General features: G+C 37.1%; 1 protein-coding gene across 1 annotated transcript in view; it reads left to right on the top strand.

Annotated features, from left to right (window-relative positions):
• LOC122803797 (acyl-CoA-binding domain-containing protein 6-like) overlaps positions 1-25,913 on the top strand; it is a 291,434-nt gene that overhangs the window by 69,779 nt on the left and 195,742 nt on the right. Inside the window, exons 4-5 of the mRNA XM_044073482.1 lie at positions 4,342-4,433; positions 6,875-6,929. Of these exons, the coding sequence (XP_043929417.1) occupies positions 4,342-4,433; positions 6,875-6,929 (147 nt within the window). The remainder of the gene's footprint in view (positions 1-4,341; positions 4,434-6,874; positions 6,930-25,913) is intronic.

Here is a 25,913-nt window from a genome sequence, read left to right as displayed (position 1 = left end):
TGTTTTAAACAAGGTAATTGTATCAGATTTAATGTTCAATGTTGAAAAAACAAAGTGCATGAATGTATTTAATGATGTTGATACACACTGTAATAATGTTCTTAACAAAAAAAATTGAAGAAAATGCAAAAGAATATGATAGAAGGGAGAGCATACCTGCCACTTAGGGGTGCACCTGTTAATGGGGTTGAAATTAGCAAAATGGTTACAAACCCTGGATTAAATGAGGAAGAAGTTAATGACTTACAGGTTCCCGTTTCCCCTTTATAGTTTCCCCTCTAAGAAGAAGTGAATGTTTAGCACAAAAACAGGGGCCAAACAATTATGGCAACACCAGAGGTTACAGCAATCAATACCCAAGAGGAGGGGGAGGAAGGGGAAGAGTATGAGGAAGGAATTATCAACTGTTGAATTTTCACAGGGATTACCAGTGGAACTAGGAATAGAGACCATTGTGGTGGATGAGCCATTACAATTTCTCATTCTCGGATTCAAAATAGGCTAGGTAATTTTAGCATTTTCAATTATATGGATTTGAAAATTAACAAAACCCACTTTGAGTTATTTATAAAAGGCTTTCAATTTGGACAGCTAGGCCTTTAAGATTGGTTGACACCTTGATTGACTTGAAACTGTTTTTACGCAAATTAAACTGGAATTATTGTCTAAAAGGTAGAAAGTATTATAATGAGTTAAGGAGAAAGTGTTGTTAACCCACCCCTTCATCTTGCTTTTAAACTATTTGAGGAGATAGTAGAATGTGACATCATAATGATTAAACCATTTATAGTGAAGGATCGCAATTTTACAGGAAGAGAGGGAATTGGTTCATGCACTGCAACAGAAAGGTTGTCATGTTATGAAACCTGACCACGGGGAGGTGGGGTAGTAATTATGGATACTATCGATTGATACCTACATGTCTGATGAGCTTAAATACAGTATTATATCTAAAATGTAATTACAATAGCTTATTCTAAAATTGATTTTTTTTCATTGGAGACCATTTGTTTCAGGGTACTACTGATAAAACTTTATTAGATTTTTTGCTAGTGCAAAGTCCACATATCCCTACAGTGTTTGGAATACCTAAAATTCATAAAAATATTGCCAAGCCCCCATTTTGTCCTGTTGTATTGTACTTAGTTCATAGTTACCTAGGTAATGTACCTGCCTTCACCCAACCTAATCCAAGAGGGTTCTCTCTTTGGTTCCCAAGCTCTACAACTATCATAGTTATCTTCCTATGAGCCTATCTAAGCTCTCAACAATTTCTATAGCTTCTCTCTAAGCTCTCAACAATTTCTATAGCTACCCTCACACAGCCCAACCTTGTAAATAGCATTCTGCTGTTGATGTGTGTATGTAAAGTGTATTTACATTTTCTTAAAAGGTTTATATGTAAACTGTTTCCACACCTAACACATCTGTTTTCCTCAAATGAAACTGAATGATCCCTACCTGCAAGCTTAATGAATTTAACTATGCATGATATTGAATGCATTTATGAGTAACTATTCTACATATCTTTAATATTAACTATCAGTTGTATCTAAATTGTATAATGCATCTTGGAGCTTTTCTCCCCGGGCCTCCACTGAAAATGGGTCAATTTGGCCCAGTGGACTTCCCCGGTAATCAAACTGCAAATAAATATTGTTGCAGGAGCTGGTTCAAAAACTGAACCTTTGACTATATATATTGATTATTGGTTGTAGAAATTTGTTTCTCCTTTAAAGCACATTTCTAAATATTCCTGGAACTTTCTTAAAAAAATAACTATGGATAAGTTTATTTTATTTATTTTACATTTGTTGACCGGGATAGTCCAACTGGATGCTTGTCCATTTTCAGCGGAGGCCTAAGGAGAAAAGCTCCAAGCATACATACAGAAAATTTTTCAAGAATTATTATTTGTAGCTATTAATGTTTTATTTTCCAGTATGTGATACAATGTGGGATAGGAATGGTTCCAGCAAATTCTGACAGTGCGAATATTTAAGGAATGAGCAGGTAAATCTCATCATGGAATTTATGGAAACCATTCTTAAGAACAATTTTATGTTTTTTAACGGGAAATACTACAAAAAGGTACAAGGAGTATCAATGTGGGCCACTTATGCCCCCCCCCCATGCAAACGTAGTCTTATACTACTGGGAAAAGAACTACATATTCCCTTCTGATTGGTTTGCTAACATAGTGCATTACACTAGGTTTTTGGATGATATTTGTCTTTTTTGGAATGGTCCTGAGGAAAAACTAAAATAATTTCTGGTTTATATAGATGAAACCACTAGTTTTCTGAGGTTTACTTATACAATTTCTAAGGAGAGGATCAATTATCTAGATGTTACTATATACAAGGACCCTACTGAAAACAGGTTTCATTCTAAGACATTTCAAAAAGATAACATTCTTGAACTCATACTTACATTTTAATACTGAACATATTTCCAAAAGAAAGGAATTGTAAAGGGTCAGTTAATCAGGGCTTCGAGGATGTGTAGTGAACGTAAATCTTTTGTTGAGGAAACTAAGTCCATAAAGGAATTATTTGAAGAGAGGGGTTATCCCATCACCCTGATTGATGGATTGATTCAGGAGGTAAGCATGGGAAGAGAACAGAAATACAGTTCTTTGTTTGGTAAAGGGTGTACTGAGGAAACTATTAGGATTGCGGTAGGTGAAACCTATAATTTAGCCTTTATACACACATTTTCTCCATCTTCACAGGAAGTGGAAAACATAATTTAAAACTACTGGGGTGTTTTAACAGTTAACCCAGAAATTAATAAGATAATTACTGAGACCCCGATGTAGGAGAAGGGATATGAACTTGAAGGAGCTGTTTGAAAGAGACACAACTGGGAGAAAACAATTTAATAGGATTAAACAAGTCAGAACTTACAAATGTGTTTTTTTGTAATCAATGTAGCTTTATGGCAGATAGGGAAGAGATTTTTTGGAAGCTAGGGATGTTCACTTGAAATCAAAGGGTTATTTCAACTGCAACAGCAGAGGGGTGGTTTACTTTGTTATATGTGAGGCATGTCCAAGTTTTTATGTAGGGAAAACTGGAAGGACAATAAGGAAGTGGGTTTATGATGCGTCTCATGGGAAGGACACCAATACATTGTTTAGACATCATAAAGAAGGTTGTAAAAGTAGATTTATATTTTTTGTTTTAGAATCAATTTGCACAAGACCCTGGGGGGGGGGGGGTCGGTGGGAAGCCAGACTGGAATAGAAAGAGTTATTCTGGCAAATAAAACTGGATCCTGCAAAATACCCAGGTTTGAATGAAACTGTTAGTATTAACAGTGCTAAGATTAGGGCAGCCAAGTTATAGTGGGCACTGTTGTGATTATATTAGATAAAAAGTGTGTTATCAATTTAAGTACTAAGGAATTACAGATATAAAACGTTGATCTGTATGTTTTGTATTTGAAAGTAATACAAGTGTACTGTTTGTGTTTGAACTCATTTGAGGACATTATTACAGTTTTTATTATACATTTTAACATTTACATACGTTAGCAAAAAGAATAATACGAAAAGTTCATAGGGTAAATGTTTTTATGTAAAGTATGTTTTTAACTGATTGTCTTTTTTAATTGATCACAGGAAATGAGCGTTTAAGGGGTTTTTTTTGATTGGCTGATACTTGTATAAAAGGAATTGTGCAATGAGAATACATTGTTCTGATGAAGTTTGGAAGATTCCGAACGAAAGCGCTTAACCTGTTTTAGCCTTGTGGTTTTATTACTTGGAAGTCCATTAAAGGAGTATGTATTCTCCCTGTTGGTGCATTTGGTTTTCTTCTTTTTTTGGTGACTGATCGGTCTTAGCAGATTATTAGAAAATATAAAACCATTGTTTTGGGGGATGATAGAATGAACTATGTTTTATTGGGGTCTGTCTAATTTTGATTATTTGGTGGGATGGCACTGGAGCCTGGTAGTATTGTGTCAGATGTAGTGTGTAGCATGATGGGCAATAAGTTACTGCCTACGTAATTCTGTCTGTGTGCTAGATGTATATAGTTAGGGTGCCATCTAATACACAGACAAGATGTGCAATTTGTTCTTTATGGGCGTCGGTGAAGAACCTATGATCTTCCTTTCCATGTTATGACTGAGAGTGCTTTAATAATGAGGTGGATTTAAACACCTTATGATAGAATCAAAACAACACTATAATCATATAAAAATTATACAACTTACTGAACTAAACATTTATCTTATAAAAATCTGTTTCTGGCCTTTCATCACAAATGTGTGCGCGCATGCATCTTTCATTTGCAGAACTTGACATAAGCATAAACTCTTTCTTTGCCATAGGCACTCTGCTACTTTGCTCAGAAACAAAATGGTGCTCTTTGGAGGAAAGCGATCTTCTATATACCTAAATGATCTGCATATTCTTGACCTGGGTAAGTTGGGCGGGAATTCAATTGATTATATTCTTTGTGTACTAAAGCTGGTTTTGCCTTTTATTGTGTGTGCTTGTTGCTTGACTGAAAAAAAGTTAATAGTCATTTAGAATGTTCTGCTACAGAAGGGGCTGATGTAATACAGTGGGAGTGTTGTGTGCTTTCATAACAATGAAACCACCTTCTTGGATTCCTTTTTCAATGTTGCTTTTGAAAACCCTGGTCTCCTAAAATGTTGAAGCTCTAGGGGTGAAAATATTTTTGCATCAGCATTAAATTTACATTATATCCTAAACCTTTAAGCTAAGGTGCTATATTTTAGTGCAGTAGGGTAAAAAAGTGCAGAGGTTACTAGGACTGGACAGCATTGGATTTAAAAAAAAAAAAAAAAAAAAAAAATGGAGCCTGTGGGTAAAATGAGGTAATCAGTGGTTTCTGTTAAGCAGGATGTACATATTCAGAGTACAGAAAAAACATTTATAGGTGATAACAATTCTTAACATCTACTACTTGGATCAACAACTGAACTAATAGAGCCAAAGGTCCAAGCTCCAGACCCACATATCTAAAATAAGTCCTCCTAATATCCATTTGTTAACCAGGTAGGCCCACTAGACACAAAGTCCCTTTTCAGGGGTGAACCAGGAACACTGGCTTTAAGTGACTTGCTCAAGGTAACACAGCAGGCAAATGAGAGCTGAGGGAATCAAACTCTGTACCATAAGAACTACAGCTCTCAGCCTTAACCTTTTGCTCCAGCTGACAAGTCATTTATTCCGTACACTCTTCTGTTTTTGGTCTGAAATCCTATGTTGTCACACCAAATAAATAGGCCCCATAAAATTTAAAGGGACTAAAATGGTAGTATTGAAGGTCCATGTAACTTAAGAATTAATGAATAAATAAATAAAATGCCATCTGCACCACAGAACTAAGGTACTTGAGTGAAATGAAATCCCTGACCATTGGTGTAATTTTCAGAAAGGATTACCCTTGTCAGAAACTTGAAAATAGCTTGAGTGACCAATAGCTAGATAATTTATGAACCTTTGTTTCCTGTGAAGCTTGTACCATGATTCATGGAAAGGTCTCTAGGCGACTCCTTTAATCTTGAGGCATCAGATGATCTACAAAACATTCTGACATGGCACATCACATGATCAGTTTAAATACTGATATATTAAATACTGATATATACTGAAATATTTTAAATACTGCTGTTTCCTGCTATGATGTTAAAATTTCAATAAAAAAGCTTTGGGAAAAAGATGGTGAGGCATAAATGATGACCTCCAGTGGCTATCTGCTAATGAACTAATATATGATGCTTTGCTGCCTGCTCAACATGAATACTGTTTTTGTAGGCAGCACTGAATTTATAAGGCTGTTTAGATGTGAATTTAGTACAAGTACTAGCATTGTCCTTTCTGTACTAATCAAAATTGGCATTACATATGCTGTGAAAGGAATTGATCATCGCCTTGATCTCTATTTGACTCCATTTAGGTTCATAAGTAGGTACTAGGCTATCTGCTCTGGTGCACTATCACATAGCTTGCTGCACTGTGCAGGACATTAAACCCTATGTTCAATGGACACCTACTGGTTCAAGAAGATTGCTAGCAGTGTTCCTAAAAATGTTGTTTGACAAGCTGCCCACACTGAGATGTGCAAGCTGGAGTTTGGGGTTGCTGTCCACATAGCAAGTTGTTAATCCAGTTTCTACATCCTTTGACATGACATGGCTGTCTTAATGAACATGAATACTCTTGCCAGCAGCTTAATGCTGAAGCTCAAAGAAAAATCCAAGGCATCCAACACTGATGAAATTCAGAGAATATCAGGAATATGAGTACCATTTCTAGCTACAAAAATGTGAAAGCTTAATACAGTAAAAACAGAAGTCAGCAGGTCTAAAATACATGCATGAGAGGAAAAATGTCAATGAAAATAAGGCAGCCTGTTTGACTGTAGATGGTGTTTTATGTAGTGTTGTTGGTTTAATTTTAAGAAGTATTTAATAATGTAGCTTAGTTTCTTTAATGCAGATATGGGTGTTTTAACTACAATGCCTAGAGTTCCACTGCAACCAGAGGTTTTCCACAGTATGCACTGGTGAAGAGAGGCAAGTCTTCACTATGAAGCACAAAATGTCAGTAATCTTGAGCAGTTGGTTTGTCTTTTCATACTTCTGTGTCACTGGCACTTGGTTTTCTGAATTATAGTCGGCACAGATTTCAAGTGTGCTATATGTTTTTTCCCCATTGCATTTAGTTTTTCCTCATAGGTGTCTAGAAGCTTTGTAAAGGGGGTTAGTAAAAGTACATAAATATATTTTTACAGAGCAGCAAGTGTGCAGAAGATTTGTGTTCTCAGTTTTGTGCTGATGGAAGAACTGTTTTAAGTGCTTCAGATTGCTGTTGTACTGTTTTTTTTTCCAGGTTTTATGGAGTATACAACAGTGCCTATATCCAAGTCTGCCCCTTCACCACGCTGGTAAGAAGAGTGTTTTGGAACTTTTTTATCACATTGTTTGCTGCATTTGGGGGAGCATGGGTAGGTTTTGTTTGTAAATGGAGTGCACAGCTGAATGAAGATGCCTGGGTGCCCTCATTTGGTCAAGTAATGGCTGCTTTGGGATGCCACCTTCACCTCTTCATGCAGTTGATGTACAAAACCATCCTCGGCACACAAAGATCTTAATATAGGTTGTCAAATGTATTGCCTCTGGAAACTTACTTGAAATGAATAAAGTCATTAGCCCAGGACTGTGTACATGACCACATTCATCTGGACAGTTACTACTGTACAAATTAGCATGCTTCAAAATGTCTTCATATTTCATATAAAGTTCTGTATAAACTATACAGTGGTTCTACATATAATACTACAGCTACATAAGGTGTGATTTTTTCTTTGTATTGTCCTGGGCCTCATTTGTCCCTTGTATTAGTTTACATCAGCATCTTCATTTTTATATCCTTAGGATTTGCATTTCCCATCCTTCTGGACCCAAAACTTTTCTGTGACTAATGCCACCATCTAAGCAGTGATGCATAGGATATGGAGGCAGGAATGGGGAAAACGGCTCTTGTTTGTTATGCAGTCTTTGCATTGTGATACACACCATCAAAAGTGTTCCTCCTGTATAAATAAACAATTATGAATAACTTTAAGCATCCCTTCACTGGACAGTTGTATAATAAACATGAGTGTAAAAAGGTAACCAGTGGTGTCCCTTGAGGCAATTTGCTGGGACCCCTTCTGTACAGCAACTAATGCTCTGACCCTCAGACCAATAATCTAGATGTATGGCTGGCTAAATGTAATAATTCCCTCAAGTTCTAGCACTACCATAACAATAACAACTCGGAATATTATATTCATAAAGTAGCAGAAAGTATTCGAAGAACTAAGACAACCTAGGACTGGAGAAAGGAGATTCTGCCGATAAGGATGACTGCAATTAGGGATGCAGACAATGAGCATGAGGGGGCTGGAATTGGAGAAAACTGATAAAAGAACCAAGGTATTGAGAGCAAATAATTAGAGAGGGAAAGGTAATAGCATGGGAAGATGCCAAGAATTTATTTGGACTGCAGGATACAGTTTGCCTTCCCTATCAAGGACTGATATCCGAGTATAGGCAAAGAAAAAGAAATAGGAGGATCCTAAGTGAAATACCAACATCGGTAGAGTTTTTAATAGAATCTAGAACAGAAACTGCTGTTAAAAAATGAATAATTAATAGAGCTATAAAATATTGCATGACAACTATAAGAATCAGTCAGAGGAGGTTAGAAAGGGTTGGGATGAGAGATTGGATAAGCAATTCAGAAAGGAACAATGAGTGGATATTTGTATGTCTCCCAAATAGGCAGCAAAGTCTAGATGATTTAAGATCTTTGCTTGGAAGTGTTTACATGGGTAGTTTTATACCCCAAGTAGACTCGGAAGAATTTTTCCTCAGACAGTAAATGTTGGAGGTGTGATGGGGAAGTAAGAGGTAACTGGGAACATATTTTCTGGGAGTGTGATGAGCTGGCAGACTTTAAAGATTCCCTGCAGACTGCTCTGTCAGAGATACTGAGAGAGCAAATTTGTGTAACTAAGAGAATTTATTTTTTTGAACTGTGATACAGAATCAGAATTGCCTAGACATAGTAAAGCCTTGCTAAGTCTATAGTGGCTGCCTAAAAAGCAATTACTGCAAAATAGAAAGTCTAAACCAACTTTACTAGAAATTAATATAGTAACAGAGATAAAACAACTGGAATCGAGATCTTTAAAAAAGGGTAGGAGCAAATTACATAGGAAAAATAGGAATTATGGGAAATACACATGCAGAGGAGGAGCAAGGTTTAAAAAAGGCAAAATTTGAATGAACTATGTAATGTTTGACAGTGACTGATAGATTATAAGTGATGTACAATGTTTACAACTAAAATTGTCAATATGGTTTGTTTTCATTTATATAAATGTATGATTGCCTATGTCATGCATGATTATTTAATAAAGATGTTTCTTGCTTAAAACAAAGTTCTAGCACATTTTGGTTTAGACCTTTCAGATAACTGGAGTAAAGCAAAATAGGCTTAAAGTAAATGCAGTATTGTTAAATTTGGAAAACTTTTCTAGGACTTGCAGCATAGATATGACCCATCTCCAGATTGATTGTCATCATAGATATTGGTACCTGTATTGACAATACCTGTCCTTTGATCGCCACATCACAACAGTAGTCAGAAATCCTGTGTGGTCCAACTGATATCTAAAGATATCTCATCTAGAAGTTATCCCTCTCTTTTTATCCCTCATCAGGCAAGTGGTTGAGTACAATGCTCTTTGGCATGACTTTGTCTAAGCTTGAAAGACTCCAGGAGTTCCTAACTTAAATGATCCCAAGTCTGAAACCCCTTAGCTACCAAGACAGGCTAGATTCCCTATCCCTATACCAGCTGTCTTATAGACTCCTCTGTGATTATCTGTTTCACATTTAGGACAATGAAGGATCCTGCCTTCCTTGATCTCCTACACCTTCCTTCACAGAACTAGCAGTGCCATAACCCCCTAAGCTAAGAATATAAATCTTTTACCAATACATAAATGGGATATACTCGCATAATAAATGCCCCCTTGTTTCCAGTATAAAGTACTATTCATATTAACAGAGTGAAATCATCATTATCTTTAAGACAAACCTAGATAACTGGATGGGCAACCCCAACAATTTTCCTTGGACCTGTCTTGGGGTAGATGCTTTCAAGTCTTTAATGGTCCATGAATTAATCAGCCTTGTTCTGTGATATGTAAATAATTAGCTTATATGGATAGATGCAAAAGTGGTTGCATTGTTTCATGGAAGTTAAACTCTCCAACATCTGGGAGGCTGCATTTTTAGAATAATCTTTCTATTTTAGAGTATCTTGTCAAAGCTTTGACAGGCTTTAACAGAGTAAGCACTATTTTGACTTTTCCTAGGTATAGTTTGCATTCACTGGTCCTAGGTATCAGATTTGTTGTGTGGTTGATTCTTGCAGTAGTGATCTGCGTGTAGCAGACTCCTAGTTGTAATGCTTAATTAATCCATTTGAAAAGGCTATTCTAAACAATTCTCTCTCTCTTAAGTCATATTTACACTTGGTATGTTTAAGTAGACTTGGTGTTTTTGGTACAACTGATAGAGATGCCAATAAGTGATGAATGACTTAGTTCACCACTTCCTTGCTCTTTTAATATCTTACAGCACTGTTATCTCCTAGAAAATCTAAAATGTCTCAAAGGTACTGAAAGGCCAATCTTCCTACATTGATACATAAAATACTCCAAGGATGTTATTGCAGAGCTTGGAAAAAAGAAACTTCTCATTAGAGACTAGATTCATTCTCTAAGAGGTACGCAAGATGAATGTACTACCTGGTAATTGTTTAGACCTATGAACCTGTATGTCACTGTTTCATGTAGACTTACCACCAGCTACCTTAAGCAGACCTCCCTTTAAAACATTCATAGGTGAAAATGCATTCTTCTGCCTAGGCCCAGCAATAATGAGCAAACTTTCTTCTGAAATAAGCCATGAAACACTCTGTTTAAAACAAAAGCATTATCTGAACATCTCCTCAATGAAGTGGTGTGCACACGCTTTAACAACTTTAAGCATACTGTTACCACTCAACACCTAGCAAGCGGTTAGTTGCATTATGGTGTGTATGACTTAAGACAACTAAATACACTGTATATAAATTAAATATTCCAGTAAATCTATATGTTAATGTTTAAGGTTGTTAAATGTACTAGAGTGCTTCCTAAACCTTGTAACTGCCTATATAAAATGTACCACTAAAATTAGTGTTTTCACTTTAAGTGCACAACCATCCGTTTTGCCTATGAATGTACTTCTTATTCTATCTCTGTTATCTGTATTCTTAGGTTGTGGCTAAAATGGGACCTTTGACCAGTTCACCTATGAAGTTATCAAACAGTAAATAAATAGTAAAATAGAATAAATAGATCAGTAGTAAATTATTATCCCAATGCCAGCAGTTCAGCTCTGGCTGGAACTCTGAGTAGCTCAACATTGTAAAAGTATGGTTATGTAATAAACTTACCATAACAATAGGTGTTTGAATGATCACTACTGCAATAGCCTAAGCTATACGGGAAATATCCTGCTAAGGATGTAATAGCCGGCCAGCTTCCAAAGCTTCAGGGCACCTTCCACATACCCAAACTATTAAACAGCTTGAGCTGTACTGACTAAAAACCAGGTTTAGGCACCAAGCCCTTTGGAACTTTCATACTAACCAAGATAGGGAGGCTAAACTCTGAAAGGACAATGCTAGGAAAAGCAAAAGCACACAGCCACACCCTAGCATAAAAACACGCCCAAAACAAGGGGGATGGGGGGAAGGATCAGCTTTTGTAGGCACCCCAGGAACATAATTCTTTGTGAAGGATTCAAAAAAGACTTTTGAATGTTCTCTTGCAATCCCAGTTTATGTAAGAGTTTTCTCACCCAAGTGAGAGATTCCTGACACTTTGAAAAAGACTCTGCAAAGATGAACAAGTCATCTAAATTAGGGTTACCACCTGTCCCACCTTGCGAGGGACAGTCCCTTTTTGGGCAGTTGTGTCCTGACAAAAAATATTAAAAATGGCAAATGTCCTGAGATTGTAGGACATAATTATTTCCTATATTTTGTGTAATAGTTGCATAAAACAGTTATTGTGCATTTAAAATACCTAAATGTTATAAGAAACAGAATAAGCAACTAAAATGCTACAAGAATAAGCTTGTATTTAGGCAAAAAAGTTAAGTTCTATTCTTTGTACTGACCGTGGGTATGTGTCTGATGTTTGTACTGAAAATGTCCCACTTTGGCCATTTGAAAAGGTGGCAACCCTAATCTAAATATGGAAATATGTGGCTACCCTGTAGCTTGCAGTGGGCTATGACAGGAGCTAGATACTTGGAACAGTAGATAGACCAAAGGGTAAGGCAGAGAACTAATAGTGTGATCTAGATCGACACAACCTTAAACACCTGAAATCAGGATTAATAGGGATGTGTGATATGCATCCTCTAAATCTAAGATTGCTATTAAAACTCAAATGAGGATGAAGGCATAACAGGTTGTGACAGGAAAGCATTTTGAACTTCAGCACGATCACAAACTGGTTTAGGAAAGAAAGATCTAGAAACTCACTCCAGGCATTTTCTTTCTTTGGCACTAAAAACATTTTTGAATAAACTACTTTTCCCAACTGGAAAGGAGGAACTTTGTTATATTACTCCATAAAACAGCATGTGTTGTTGGACAGGAAGAAATGAAAGGTTTTGATCTGGTGGATGTGGAGAAATAGGTTCATAGATTAATACTAAGCTAGCTGCACTTGTGGACCATTTTAAGCCTAGCCAATTATCCCCTGTGAGACTCGAACACTGTACCTTCTGTGTTTGTAAGGCAAATACCTTAACCATTATGCCAACCTCCCACCCTAAATTCCCTGAAAGGGAGGAATTTCTTCCCACTGCCATTTGTATCCTTGCTGAACTAGCCTTAAACCCATTCTGATGCCAAAGATAGAAATGCAGACTCAGATTTTCTAGTAGGCATAAGGACCCCTTTGAGTTGGGGGGGGCGCAAAGGCCTTGACTGTCCTTTGTTTTGGGGGATCCCAGTTTCTTTTTTGGAACCCTCTTTCCATTGCTTTTTAAAAATCTGCTTACCAGCATTCTCCTGCGAAGGTTCATTTTGCTTATTGCCAAAACTGGATGAGGGCACAGAGTATCCCCTGTAAATTTGAGGAGTAGGGCTGAAAAACCTGAGAGATTCCCTGAATAAGCTTACCTCTCTCATCACATTTTTAATAACTTCTTCAGCAGAAGATCCAAAAAATTAAGTCTCTATCCAAAGGATAATTCAAAATCTAGTTTTTTAAACATCTGGGAGGTTCTGAGAATGCAGCCAGGCAAACATCTTTAACATAGTACCAATGGCAACATCCTTGGATGTAATATCTATGATTCTATATTTGTCATGAATATTTGTAACAAAGAATGCATGATGAACCTTTTCAGTGTGTATCAGACAGGAATCTGGAATTTTTAAAACATAAAATGTGGAACATTGCTCATTTTGACATGCATTTGAAAGATATGGGTCTCATATTTGTCTGTGTGTATATAATTTATATATATATATATATATATATATATATATATATATATATATATAAAGGATAACATAAAAATGAGGAAAGTAAAGACAGTATGCCTAATCTTGACAGTTCACAATTGCAATATAGCAAAAAAATTCCAAAGATAAAAACTTACCTTCATGTATCAACCACTAGGATGGCTGGACACCCCCCCACTATGTACATTAACTCTGAAGAACTGTGAAATTGGCAATGATGTATAGCAGTAGGTGGATGAAGTCCACCCTTCTTACAAGAACAAAGCTAATTATTCCAGGTTATCTTTGAATTTCAAATAAACATGGTAGAAGATGTTCTTTAATACAGCTATATTGCATGTCTTGTTCCTGCTTCCTCTTAGATTGTAGATATCAGAGGGACTGCATGTTACCTTTTATCTAAATTGTCAAAATATCTTTTATATATGGACACTTGTGAGTAAAACATGGTTATTAGGTAACCGATTATTTTTCTAATTATAACTGTAAAACAGCATAACAATATATAGCCCCTTTAAATTAAGACAGAAAATAGTGAAACAATGTTTAACGGGGAATTGCAATGTATTGTAAAGGAGTTTTGAGAGAGCATCTATTGATAGTTATGACAGAGATGTTACTGGGGAAGTACAACACTGCATGCAAACTATAGTACTCACTTGAATGTCTGTCTCTTCGGCTTTTCCCGGTTAGGGGTCGCCACAGCGGAACTCCGATCCGCTAATGATTGGCAGTAGATTTTTATGGTGCCGAGTTGCCAGCCTGACGCCCAAACTTCAACAAAGGCACGCCCATTCACGCATGTTTTTCGAATGCCACTCGACCGCGGGGAGGACATGCAGACTCCACACAGAAGGCACTCCAGCAGAGAATCGAACAGGAGAACCTCTTGTTGTGAGGCAACAACACTACCGCTGCACCACTTGAATGGTATGTGTAAATTTAATTTAATGTGATTTATAGTATTCACTACACTATTCATTTCAAGAAGCTTGCCAGCTATTAGCTTTTCCAAGAATAAGGCCAGATTCATAATCAATATAATACATATGTAGGGTCTATATCAGCATAGTGAATGCTGAAAACGCCAAATGGAATTTCATCGAACTGAAATGTTCGAAATCTCAAAAGAGCGAACTGACGGAACATAGATTTCTTTCCCAGGGAAAGAAATCTGTGTTCCGTGCAAAAAAAAAATTTTAATACTTTAAACACTAACAGAAGTGGGGAGCTTTGACTCCCACACCCCCAACATGGGGGGCTGTGCCCCCACAACCCCCTACTTAAATATACCAACTCTGAGACCGCACCACAGTGGAGGAGATAGCAAACTCCGATAACAGCCCACCGATTTCTTTCCCTGGGAAAGAAATCTATGTTCCATCAGTTCACTCTTCTGACATTTCGAACATTTCAGTTAGATGAAATTAAATTTGGCATTTTCAACATTTGAAATGCTGATAGGAACCCCATATGTAACCTTACTGCTTCCTACATAAGCAGTAACTGTTCCTAACAAAAAATGTAAAGCACTAAGACAGACAAAATACAATAGCAGGCATGAATTTTGGTAGGTTGCTGGTGCACAAGTGCGCACATCTTACAGAAGATGAAACACAAATTGCAAGTGTGTCTTTTTGCAGATATGGCCATACTACCTGCATCCTCACTACTGGAAGCCAAACACCCCAAACGTACCACTATCTAAACAGACTAATTTCATTATTGTGTTTCCACAGAGACTGCAGAAGTAATTGATTTCCTGCAAACCATTCACAACTGTAGCACTTTTTCTGTATGCTTCCATTCAGCATCCATAGTCCCTTATTATATCCCGATATTTTTGGGGGCAACCTTCCTTAAGTGAATTGTCAATTAATAGGTAGCAGTCAAAAAAAGGCATGGTGAAAGTAATGCCACTAAAAACTCTAGCTAGAACAGTCAGCCAGCCTTGTGGTATAGAGGGATAAAACCCTAACAATGAGGCAGGTGACCCAAGTTTGATTCACAGTGTGGGTGACTGTAGAGCTGTCTGAAGAGGATATGAGTGATATATATATATATATATATATATATATATATATATATATATATATATATATATATATATATATAAAATCTGTATAAGTTTAGGGGTGGGGGGGTGCAGGGGGCTTCCCACCCCTGCAAATCTGATAACCTGAATTTCAAAGCCTGAAAGTCTGTTTCTTAGCCTACTTTTTTTTCTTTTTTTACACTTTGGATTATGCTTTCATATCTGACCAAAGTTATCCAAAGATGGATTATAGCCTTTGCAAAGTATTTCTAACAAAGAAAGTATATTGTCGTAGTAGGTATACTTCTGTACGTAAGCAGAGCTTTTGCAAAGTATTTCTACCAAAGAAAAAAAATATTGTCATAGAAGGTATACCTCTGTATGTACACAGAAATGAGTCACACTTTCAGTTTTATATCTAATATATATATATATATATATATATATATATATATATATACACACACACACATATATATATATATATATATATATATATATCTCCTTCAAACTCTGTATAGTCATCTTTGCCATGCCCATTACACGATACATGAATTTGGAGTATACATGATAAAAGTAATTTCACTTCATAAAGCTTGTATATTTCATGGCAGCAAAATATCATGCATTAGTAGAAACCTTTAATTCACTTTGCACAAAATAAAACCCCAGATCATCGCAGGACACATCCACATAAAACTGGAGACACCAGCAAGAAAATAAACACAAGTGGAGTGAAAACATACAGATTTTACAAAGAAGGTGTTCCAGCCAAGCACTGAAAAAGGAGAGCAAATATTGTTGGGTAGCAGTGCTTAACACTACGCCACTAACAAGCATTTCACAACACCATGTACACTCAAACATGGTTTTATCAATGGTTGCACGTAAATTAGAGGTATGCTAACATATACACTCCATCCAGTTTGAATCCACAACTATCAGAACTAAACACTTTCCAAGAAATGGACCAGCATTATACCCATATGTGGTCCTAAGTCATGGCTTTTAGGTTACTCTTGTGAGTCTGGTGATTTTGCATATATTTTTCCACATCTTGGTCCATAACAGGCCATAATACATATAATGTGGGTAAGCATTATGGACACCCCAAAATGAGCTTTATGTAATACTTACATTATGACAGAATGACCTTGTGGTGGGACTGCATTGGTTGAACCTGACTATGCATAGCTCTCTCTGACATACAACACTATTGTCTTGTAAGCATATATAGTATTATATTTAGCTCAGTTACTTTAGTCTAACCTTTTAAGATACACACACACTTGTGACAGGGTTGCATATTTGACCATCTAGTCATTCATTTGTTTAATATGCTGTGGTTGGTGCAACTGACCAGCACTGAATAGTACCTGATTGTGTGTCCAGATAAGATCTCTTTTGGATTTTCTAGAATGAGTAACTTAGTCTCTCAGTAATACTGATGCAGTGAATATCTTTCTTTAACACTTGATAGTAGCTGTCTTTAGCACTCCCCATTGCTTTAATATTGTTGTGCCAGGATTCCTTGCAGTGATTAAAAGTGATCTGTGGTCTGTGCATATGGTTAAAAAAAAAAAAAAAAAAAGCTGTTCAGATATTTGTGAAATTTTTGTATTCTTTAAGTTATAGCATGTCTTTTATTCTGCTGAGTACTCAGCAGGAGTCAGCCCAAGAACCAAAAAGTACCATCAGTGTACACATGTCCTGCTCTATAAGTTGAAGTATCGCAGTGAAAAACTAACTTACCCTTCATAAGAATAAGCCCAAACGCATTAGGAAAAATGTATTAAAGTTTCATTTATTTATTACCCCCACCTCCACCACTGAAATGCAGCTACTCCTCCTGTACACACTCCTTTCAGTGCTGAGAACATCATACTGTTGCCAGAAATTGATTTTTTTTTCTTTTTTGCTGAGGCAGGGGAACAAATCACTCTACTCCCATAAGTATGTAAGGCTTCTGGTCCGAACTCCCTCCTTCCCTTCACTGAGCCACAGAATTTTCCTCCACAGTCCACTACAGGTTGCCCAGTGGCAGAATCCACACTTTTTTCCCATGAGGAAGATGGCTGATATTGTTTGTTCAATCTTCTCTCCCCCCTGACCGGTCACCCAGCACCTGAGAGACTTATTCCTGTAACACAGCTTTGTCTCATGAAATATTTCCTTTGCTTATCTTTATACATGTTGTGTATATTTGTGCAAAAATGGTGTAATAAGGTTGCTAGATTTTATAAGGAGTTTGTTATAATTAAGTAAATCCAAGTAGGCTTTCAACTAAATGACATCTTTAAGAGATGTAACCTCCATGATGTCTTTCTTTGGATTCTGCTAGACACAGACCATTGACATCCACTACATCCAGCATGTGCTATAGTTCTGTTTCCAAAAATAAATATATAAAATAAAACATTTGTTTCTGTTAAGATGCAGACCCCTCAAACCCCAGTCTTCTTAACACTTCTTCAACAATCTTTGAATGAAGCCAACTTCCATTCACCAACAAACAGGCCATTCTCCTACTGGGTATATATGCAGTAGAACATAGTCACCTGTACACCAGTGACATGCTCATATACTCCAGCCTGTCTTACATTGAGAAGTGTCCTTGGGTTCTTACACAGTTCAGTTTTTGAGGAAATCCATTTGATAAAATACTCCCAACTATAGCAAGGTAAGTTAGTGCCCTCTGCAAATCTCACCTTTTGCTTAATTCGGTGCGGACCTAACAGTCCTTTCACAGTTGAGAACCAAAAAAAAAATGTCCACACAATAGCTATTTATTATTTGTGTTCAGTAACACTTCGTTACATTTTAGTGATCGAATAGCTCCATGGCACAGTTCCTAACCAGTACCGACACTCACATGGCCACAATCTCAAAAGCTTAAATGATCACTGATGCTGATTGACGGGACTGATCTGCACTGCTCAGTGCTGATCATGCCTCCTGGCAGCCTGCATCTGGGCAGAATCTTCTTAGACCTACCGGTGATATGACTCTGCCTCTTTTCCACAGAAAGAAATGATTGCTTCTTCCAACCAAGTGGAGGATTTTTACATCTTTCTCTTACTGCAGCACTATCCTGCCATAATGTCTTCTACCTATAGTTCCAGTCTGGCTTAGCTGTTGAAGGGAATTAACCTTTTCTGTTCCAACATCTTGGGGATCTCTGACTATACCAAATCAAGCCCAGACTTAATGTATACTCCATCTATAGAAGTGAGCTATGTCATATAACATCTGCCCCAGAGTAGAGGTGTGGTTGCTCAGCCATTGCAGATAGGCTAGAAGTATGAGAAAGACCATCTGCATTACTATACAAAGAGCCTGGATGATGTAGAACTTTGAAGTTAGAGGGCCAGTACCCAGTGGGTCAGCTTTGCATTTTTCTTTATATGTTGTGACGATCACTGGAGAGTATTATAATCCATCTCTAATGTACAGAGGTCCTAAAAAGAGTATCTGAGAGAGGTAGATCCCTAATTGAATGCTTTCAGTTGTAGCACATCTTGTCTCTTGTGGTATGAGCTTACAGTAAGGAAACAAGCAGGATATTCCTCATGTTAATATTCCTGTGATAGGACAGTGCCCAGGCCAAATAGACACATCGGGTCTATATTAGAACACCAAACGTTCAAAATTTCGGGAGTTCTGATATTGACCCGTTTTCAGCGAAAGCTGAAAATATCGAAGAAACAGAAAACCAAATTTTTTCCTAGTGAAAGAATTCAGTTGTCCATTTCTGTTGCGTCTGTATTTTCAGCGCTGTGGTGGAAAGTTACTGGTCTGGTTCAGGTAAGTGTGCAATTGTGTGGACGTGAGGGTTAGGGCGGGTTAGGTGAGTTAGGGTTAGGGCACAGGTGAGGTGATTGTGCGATAGTGACGGACCTTAGGGTTAGGGTTTGGGTTAAGGTAAGTGGATAGTTAGTGATGAATGTATAGTTTAGTGTAGGGTTAGGTGTAAGAGTTTAGGTGTATGTGTGTGGATTGCTGTTTGCTTGGTGTGCTTGTGTTGTGTGTGTGTTTTGGAACAGTGAAATTTTTAATTTTCGATTAATAGGGTTTGATATTAGAACACTCAAAATTTTGGAAGTTCGGTGTTCTAATACAGACCTGACACATCAGTATGTCCAATAAGAGGCCTCAAAACTCTGGTATAATCAAGAGGTGAGGAACACAGAGCCATCTTTAAATTGACAAAGGCTTCCTCATGGTCAGGAATCCACGTAGATCTTTTGGAGGTATAGCTTTAGTAAGTTCCATCAGAGAATAGGCTACCTCTGCAAAGTTAGGTGTAAACTTGCAGTAATAACATGCCAGACCTAGAGAGGCTATACCATCCTATAATGGAAGCTGGCTGGTACCGTTTTCCTTTTACCTTTTTCAGTTATGGTTTACAATTTCTTTCCCACTGACAGATCACAAGTATTTAGCATCAGCTGCATCTTTCTTGCAGTTCAAGTGGTTAGCTGTCAAGCCAGCCTGCCATAAAGGCATCTAACACCTGTTATACCTTAGATAAATGGCTGTCCCAGTCTTCACTGAAGTTGATTACATCATTTAAGTGTGCTGTAACAGTGACAATGAGGTCAGAAAAATCTGCAATTCACTGGAATATAATTGGTGACCCATGTAAACAAATGATATAACCTTGTGTTAGAAAAGGGCTGTGTGAGTTATAAAATGTATCTTTTTCTGTATACTACAAAGTTAAGGGACTGTCTAAATAACTCCTTGTAAGATCAGGTGTCATTAAAAGGCTTTCTACCAATTTGTCTATTCTTGGCATTCAATCTGGATCGTAGTATGAAAAGTTAGCTGGTGAAAAATCATTGCAAAGTCTTATACCGACATTACATTTGGGTACCCATCATAAGGCAGCTACTGCAGGCACTGTGCAATTCTTCAGCCACTACAAGTTGTCATATTTTATCTCCATAATTATTGCTGCTCTCTGGGTGTCAGGAATACCATAAATTTTCACATGTGGGCTGTAATATGTTTTACCAGATTAGTCCTATCTGGTAAAACAGAACATATCTGTCTGTTTTGCTGATGGAATTCCTACACCTCCCTCTTCTGATGGAATTATGGTGCTTCATCTGTATGCATTTAATGTTTGGGCTTCTGAACCTCAGTTGGCAATCCAGGCTCAGAATTCTCACTTTCAGTTTTGGCAACAGTCATATTGGCTACAAGGGTTTCTTATGGTTTCCAGGCCTTTAAAATATTAACACAATACTTTTGCTTGGGTTTACCTCCATTTGGCTGTTTTATTCCATAACTTACATTGCTTATTTTGTCAATCACTTCATATGTCCTTTGTATATAGCCAGGAATTTATTCTTGGCTATAGGCATAAGACATTAGCTCAGCTAGCCTAAATATATTAACTTTGTCTTCTGTTTGCAAATTTCTCAGTGTAGCATTTCAATTTTAACTATATTGTTAGGCTAGATGAACTTGTTCTGTGTTTTCTAAGAACAGGTAAGACAGCAGCCATTCTTTCTTGCAGCTATGAAGCATGACAATAACCTCTTAAAGGAGGATGTCTGTTCCTCCCAAGTCTCTTTGGCTATGCCCAGAATTCATCTAGGTTGCCTTCCATATAAGTTCAAAATGAATTAAGCCAGTATAGTGCTGAGGTGCTTCATTGATAGCAAAATGAGATCAGTTAAGAATCTCAGTTTTTCCCATCTTTATTGATAACTCTTCTAGCATCACTTTCAAAGACTTAACATGTTTGACAAGCCCATTCATTTGGGGATTGTACATGGAAATATGGAGCTATTGCATTAAAATAAAAAATAAAAACTGGCAGTTCGTGATATTTGACATAAAAGGTGTTATTTGGTCAGAATCTCCTTTAGCATTCCTACTCTAATAAATGTGTACTAGAGCATTATCAGCAGCTGTAGCAGTTACTCTCCACATAGGAATACCTTCTAAGAAATGTTTAGTGTAGTCCATTATCACCAGTAAATACTTTGTTGCCCTTTTACGCCTTTAATTAGGGGGTACAACTATGTCAATGGCTGTCTGCTCAAAGGGAATTTCAGGCAGTGGGACAACCAGACTCCTAAAGCCTAGGATTGGGACTTTTCTCTGATGGTCAAGGATAACTAAAACAATTTCCAAGAAAGCACATGGCCAATAAAATCTGGCTAACACTCTCCCTGGATTTTTTTTTTGATAACCAAATGACCACCTAGTATGTTACTGTGATGCATTTTGATACAAGCTGCTTAAATGGTTGGGCTACTAGCAAATTGTTTTAGCTGTTTGTCCCTCTTTTTGTCTACTTGATACAGGAGGTCCTAGGAAAGCTCAAAATATACATACAGAATATAAAGGGTTGGATCAACAGCCTCCCTGTTAGTCTCTGAATAATCTTTCTAACATCTCTGAGTGTAGGATCTTCCCACTGCATTTTATAAAAATTAGGATGACTAGTGTTTAAGTTTATTATCCCTCCTTCAGATTTACCTACATTAGAGGCAGCTGGACTGAGCCTTCATCCTTCAATAAACGTTTGGACTGGACTCTACAGTGGAGTAATTGTCCTCCATGCATCAGTATAGTGTCACCCTCGTCTATTTGATCAGTCTTCTTTCAACTCTAACTCAGTGAAGGGTCCACTGTCCTGATGCATAGCATTTAACACAAATAACTTAAGGCTATAAGCTACTAACAAGCCGATTCATGTAGTCTAGAGATTCCCACAGCCTCATTTTGCCTACTTTGTGACCCTGAACAAGCTTCTTAAGCAGACAGTGTTTTGGGACAACTGGGACTCGGGACTGGACTGTTAATGGCCTCCTATACTGCATGTCTAATAACTACCTATGAGATGGCTTTTATCCTGCCATCTGCATACAACTTCCTACTCCCTCTTTACCAATGGAGTCTGGCTAGGTTTCCTCATACATCTTTTCCTACAATTCTAGGAAGTGAGAGAAATGTTTACCTAAAATCATATCAAGGGTTAAATTAGAGAAACCCCTACAAAAAGCCTATTTACCCCAAAGTTGGTGTGCAGTTCCATTTTTGCTAGGTTGTACTTCATTTTGTCCTCTTGTGCACATGCTACTACTTGTTGAATTCCTTCTTGTGTTTAGATATCAATTTTAGTTGCCTGGCAGTCTTAACATGTTGCCTAAATCTAGCAATGCACTTGCACGTATTCTCTCTACCCTTACTTCACACACATTATCAATTTGTTAGTTCTATAATTCACAGGCACAGCTTGTTCTACCTGAGACTACAGTGATTATTTCGAAACAAATGATAGTGCACATACCACCCTGTATAGGTTCAGTGACTAAACAATATATTTGAACAAAGTGTCCAAGTCAGCTGCATTTAAACATTTTACTTGTTTTATTGTATGTTCAGTCCCAACCTTATTATGATCTTTATTTTTAAAGTCTGTAGAAAGTCTTGTGTGAATGAGGTTCATTCACCTTCTGTCAGGTCTAAGTGACAATTCAGTGGCAACCACATGCCTTTCTACTAATTCAGTGAGTTGATTCACAGGGTTGGAGTTTCTTGTGAAACTCACCATCTTTTGTAGCACCTGGCAAAGTATATCAAGAAATACCCAAGGAAACATCCCTGCTCTTTTGAGGACACTGTTGACCTCTGTTTGCAATCATTCAGAAATAATTGCAAACATCTGTGAATAAGATTGGTTTCTCTGAAGTGTAAACCGAGGGAATGGACACTTTAGGCCCTTACAGCAGGTTTCATGCCACTCTGAGCCAGTGTTTCTTTTTTCATTTTGAGATAGTTGAGTTTTGACAAACTCTTTACCATGGCCAGCTTTCCGTGCTTTTCCAGAATGAAATAGAATGGCAGCTATTGTCTGCCCCAGTGACCCTTTCAAATGCTAGGAGAAAGGGTTCTACTTAATAATTCCCATTTATCTTGCGCATGAAGGATTTGGTCTAAGTGTTGACACACTTCTGTTGTTGCTCACACCCATGCTGGATTAGAAACTTCTGCAGAGTCTGGGTTTCCATCAAAAATGTATACTTTTATTTATTGTTGGGACAGTACACTCTGCTGAAGTTCAGGACAAGACATCTGGATACTTGCTCTTAAAACAGTACATTATGAGCTAACAACCCTAAAGATAAGGACCTCAGACAATTTCAAATGCATGCACATCTGCCTACATGGACAAGATGTGGTTGTTTTGCTGTAACATTAAAATGACAAAATATTACATTTTCTGAAAACTAATTTAATACTGATGTTATGAAATACATGAATAAGGAGTCTGATATTTTCTGACTTTTCAGCCAGAACAATGTCACATGCACATTTATTGTAAACTGAATGGCACAGATTAACCTAATGGCTTTGCATGCCTACAGGTTGCCCTAACAGTATGATCATATCTTTAAAATCATATGACATTCTGTAGCAATTTGCTTAGAAAATGATCATTACTCAATTGGTGAGTCCACAGGTTAAATGAATTTAGTAAAGATGTGCACAACACTTTATTCTTGTGAAATATGTATCACTGGTTATGAGTAGTTTGGACAGAAGCATAGCATTAATAACCGTAATCTTCCTTTTCTGAAAATTATAGAACATTTTTTTTTTACTTTTGATGTAATGTCTCAGTGTACTTCGTCCCCTTAAACAGAAGTCATATATTCATACTAAATGGTAACTAAAGTGTAGTACCTCATGTCAGCCTATAACTATGAAACATCTCTACTCTTTGTAGTTGTGTATTAAAGACCATTTTCAGTCCCATTTGACATATCTTAGTAGAACCTTCAGGGATATGCACTTGGACACTAAGCTGAAAATGCACCTAAGACTTATGCTACTGTTGAGGATTTAAATGCAAGCCTGTTCTGGCATTGGTCACACCATATTTCTGTTGTCAGTTTAGGAAGCTTAGATGAGGACATTTTTCCATTGACAAAACTATTTCTGAAAAAATGTCTACGATTTTTACTTTAAAATGGAAATGCAAAACAGATGTATTCCAGGCATGTGCTGCATTCTTCACCCAGAACAAAAGAAATATACACATCCTAGTGGAGACAAAGTATCTTGTATAAGGTGACAAACTGTCACTTTGAAATCAAATTATTGAGCATTTCTGTATAGAAGAAGCAGCATATGTCCATCACCATGGTTCTTAGTAAAACTTTCAGAAAATTATACTTAGGTGCTCTGGTATAAAATGCACCAAAAATCTTCCATCCTAATCTTAAAGATTCAAATGCATAACATTGAGGGCAGTATTGTATGCTTTTACAAGAACTTTTTTTTCCAGTGACATCAAAGTTCATTTTATGAGGTATATGTTTTTTACTTGGATGTGTAATTACAACTCCATAAATACATTGTACATATACTGCTTCCTTGATGCTAAGCAAAATGGTGTAAAAAATTCCATTATGCACTGTGAAATACTTCTGTATACAGAAGGCAGTATTTGCAAACCCACACTGAATTGTATTCTGCACTTAGCAAAAGGTGTGAGATCACCATTTACTGAAATGTATTAAAACTGTGTTTGGTAGATTAATACATTCTAAATGGCCATGGAGGCATATAGGATGTGTCTGTATTTAATTATTTTTCTGAAATTGAAAGTTTTGAATAAGCTATATAACAAAATATTTAAATCTTTAGTTACACAGTGTATTGTACTGTGCTTTTATGTGCAGCAGTAATGGAATTGCCGCTTGTTAATTGTTCAAAGTCAAAATACCAATTCACAATTACTGGTAAATGTTTCTTCTTTCTGTCTCAGCATTTCATGAGTTTGAAAAAAGTATTACTTTCAGGGACAAAGAAATATGATATTAATCACTATGCATGTGCCACATGAGAAGAAAGAATATTTGCATGCTTAGACACCGGAAGAAAGACTGCTGTGAAAATGTAGCAAAGTAACCGTTCTGAAAGCCAAATGATGAATTGTATGTTTTGATGTTCATAGCATTGCACAAACATTTAGCGTCAACACCATTCACGTTCAGACTGTCCCAGACAAATATACATTGTCTGATCGACTGCACTTCTTTTAATTGTGAAGTCATCTTATAAATTGTCCACATATAAAAGCTGTAATAATTTTTAAGATGCACACATGTGCATGCACACATGCTATAACACTACCCCTAACAAGTCAAATCAACAACTGTTTGATATCAGGTGGCAGCAGCAGTTAGCCACTTACATTCACAGACTGATCCCCCTCAAAAAAAAAAATTACATCATTTGAGGGAGTCTTCTTTTTGTGTGCGACTGTCAAGTGAACGAAAGTCTAGAAATTCTGGCCACACTAATGTTTTTTCAGCTTGTCTCACCAGTACCTGCACACAACATACATTAGCCCTAACAAGTCACATTAATAGTTACTTGCTTCTCCACCCAAGCATGACCAGTTTCGTAATGGTATGCTGCTTATCTTTGATTGTGTGCAGAAGAAATATTGACCACAGTAAATATAGCTGCTGTTCTCAGGCAACTGCAAATCCCCTTCCTAACAAGCCATATGAATCAATGTAGTATCTCTTACTGTTAAACTTTGGCTGTGCAGACCTTGGATGTTTGAATGTGAAGAAAAAGTGGCCCAGTAACTTTCTTCAGCTCTGTTACTGGCTGTAGATCAATGTGTATATTTCTGTCTAAGAAGCTATCCAAGGGCTTGCACAAGTGTATAAATACTGAGCACGTGCAAGTTTGACTGCCATTTTGTAG

The sequence above is a fragment of the Protopterus annectens genome, chromosome 6.part0, assembly GCF_019279795.1.
Source record: "Protopterus annectens isolate FY-2018-M chromosome 6.part0, PAN1.0, whole genome shotgun sequence".
Taxonomy (NCBI): Eukaryota; Metazoa; Chordata; order Ceratodontiformes; family Protopteridae; genus Protopterus; species Protopterus annectens.
Note: the sequence above shows the minus strand (reverse complement) of the source record. Positions and strands in the feature narration are given on the sequence as shown.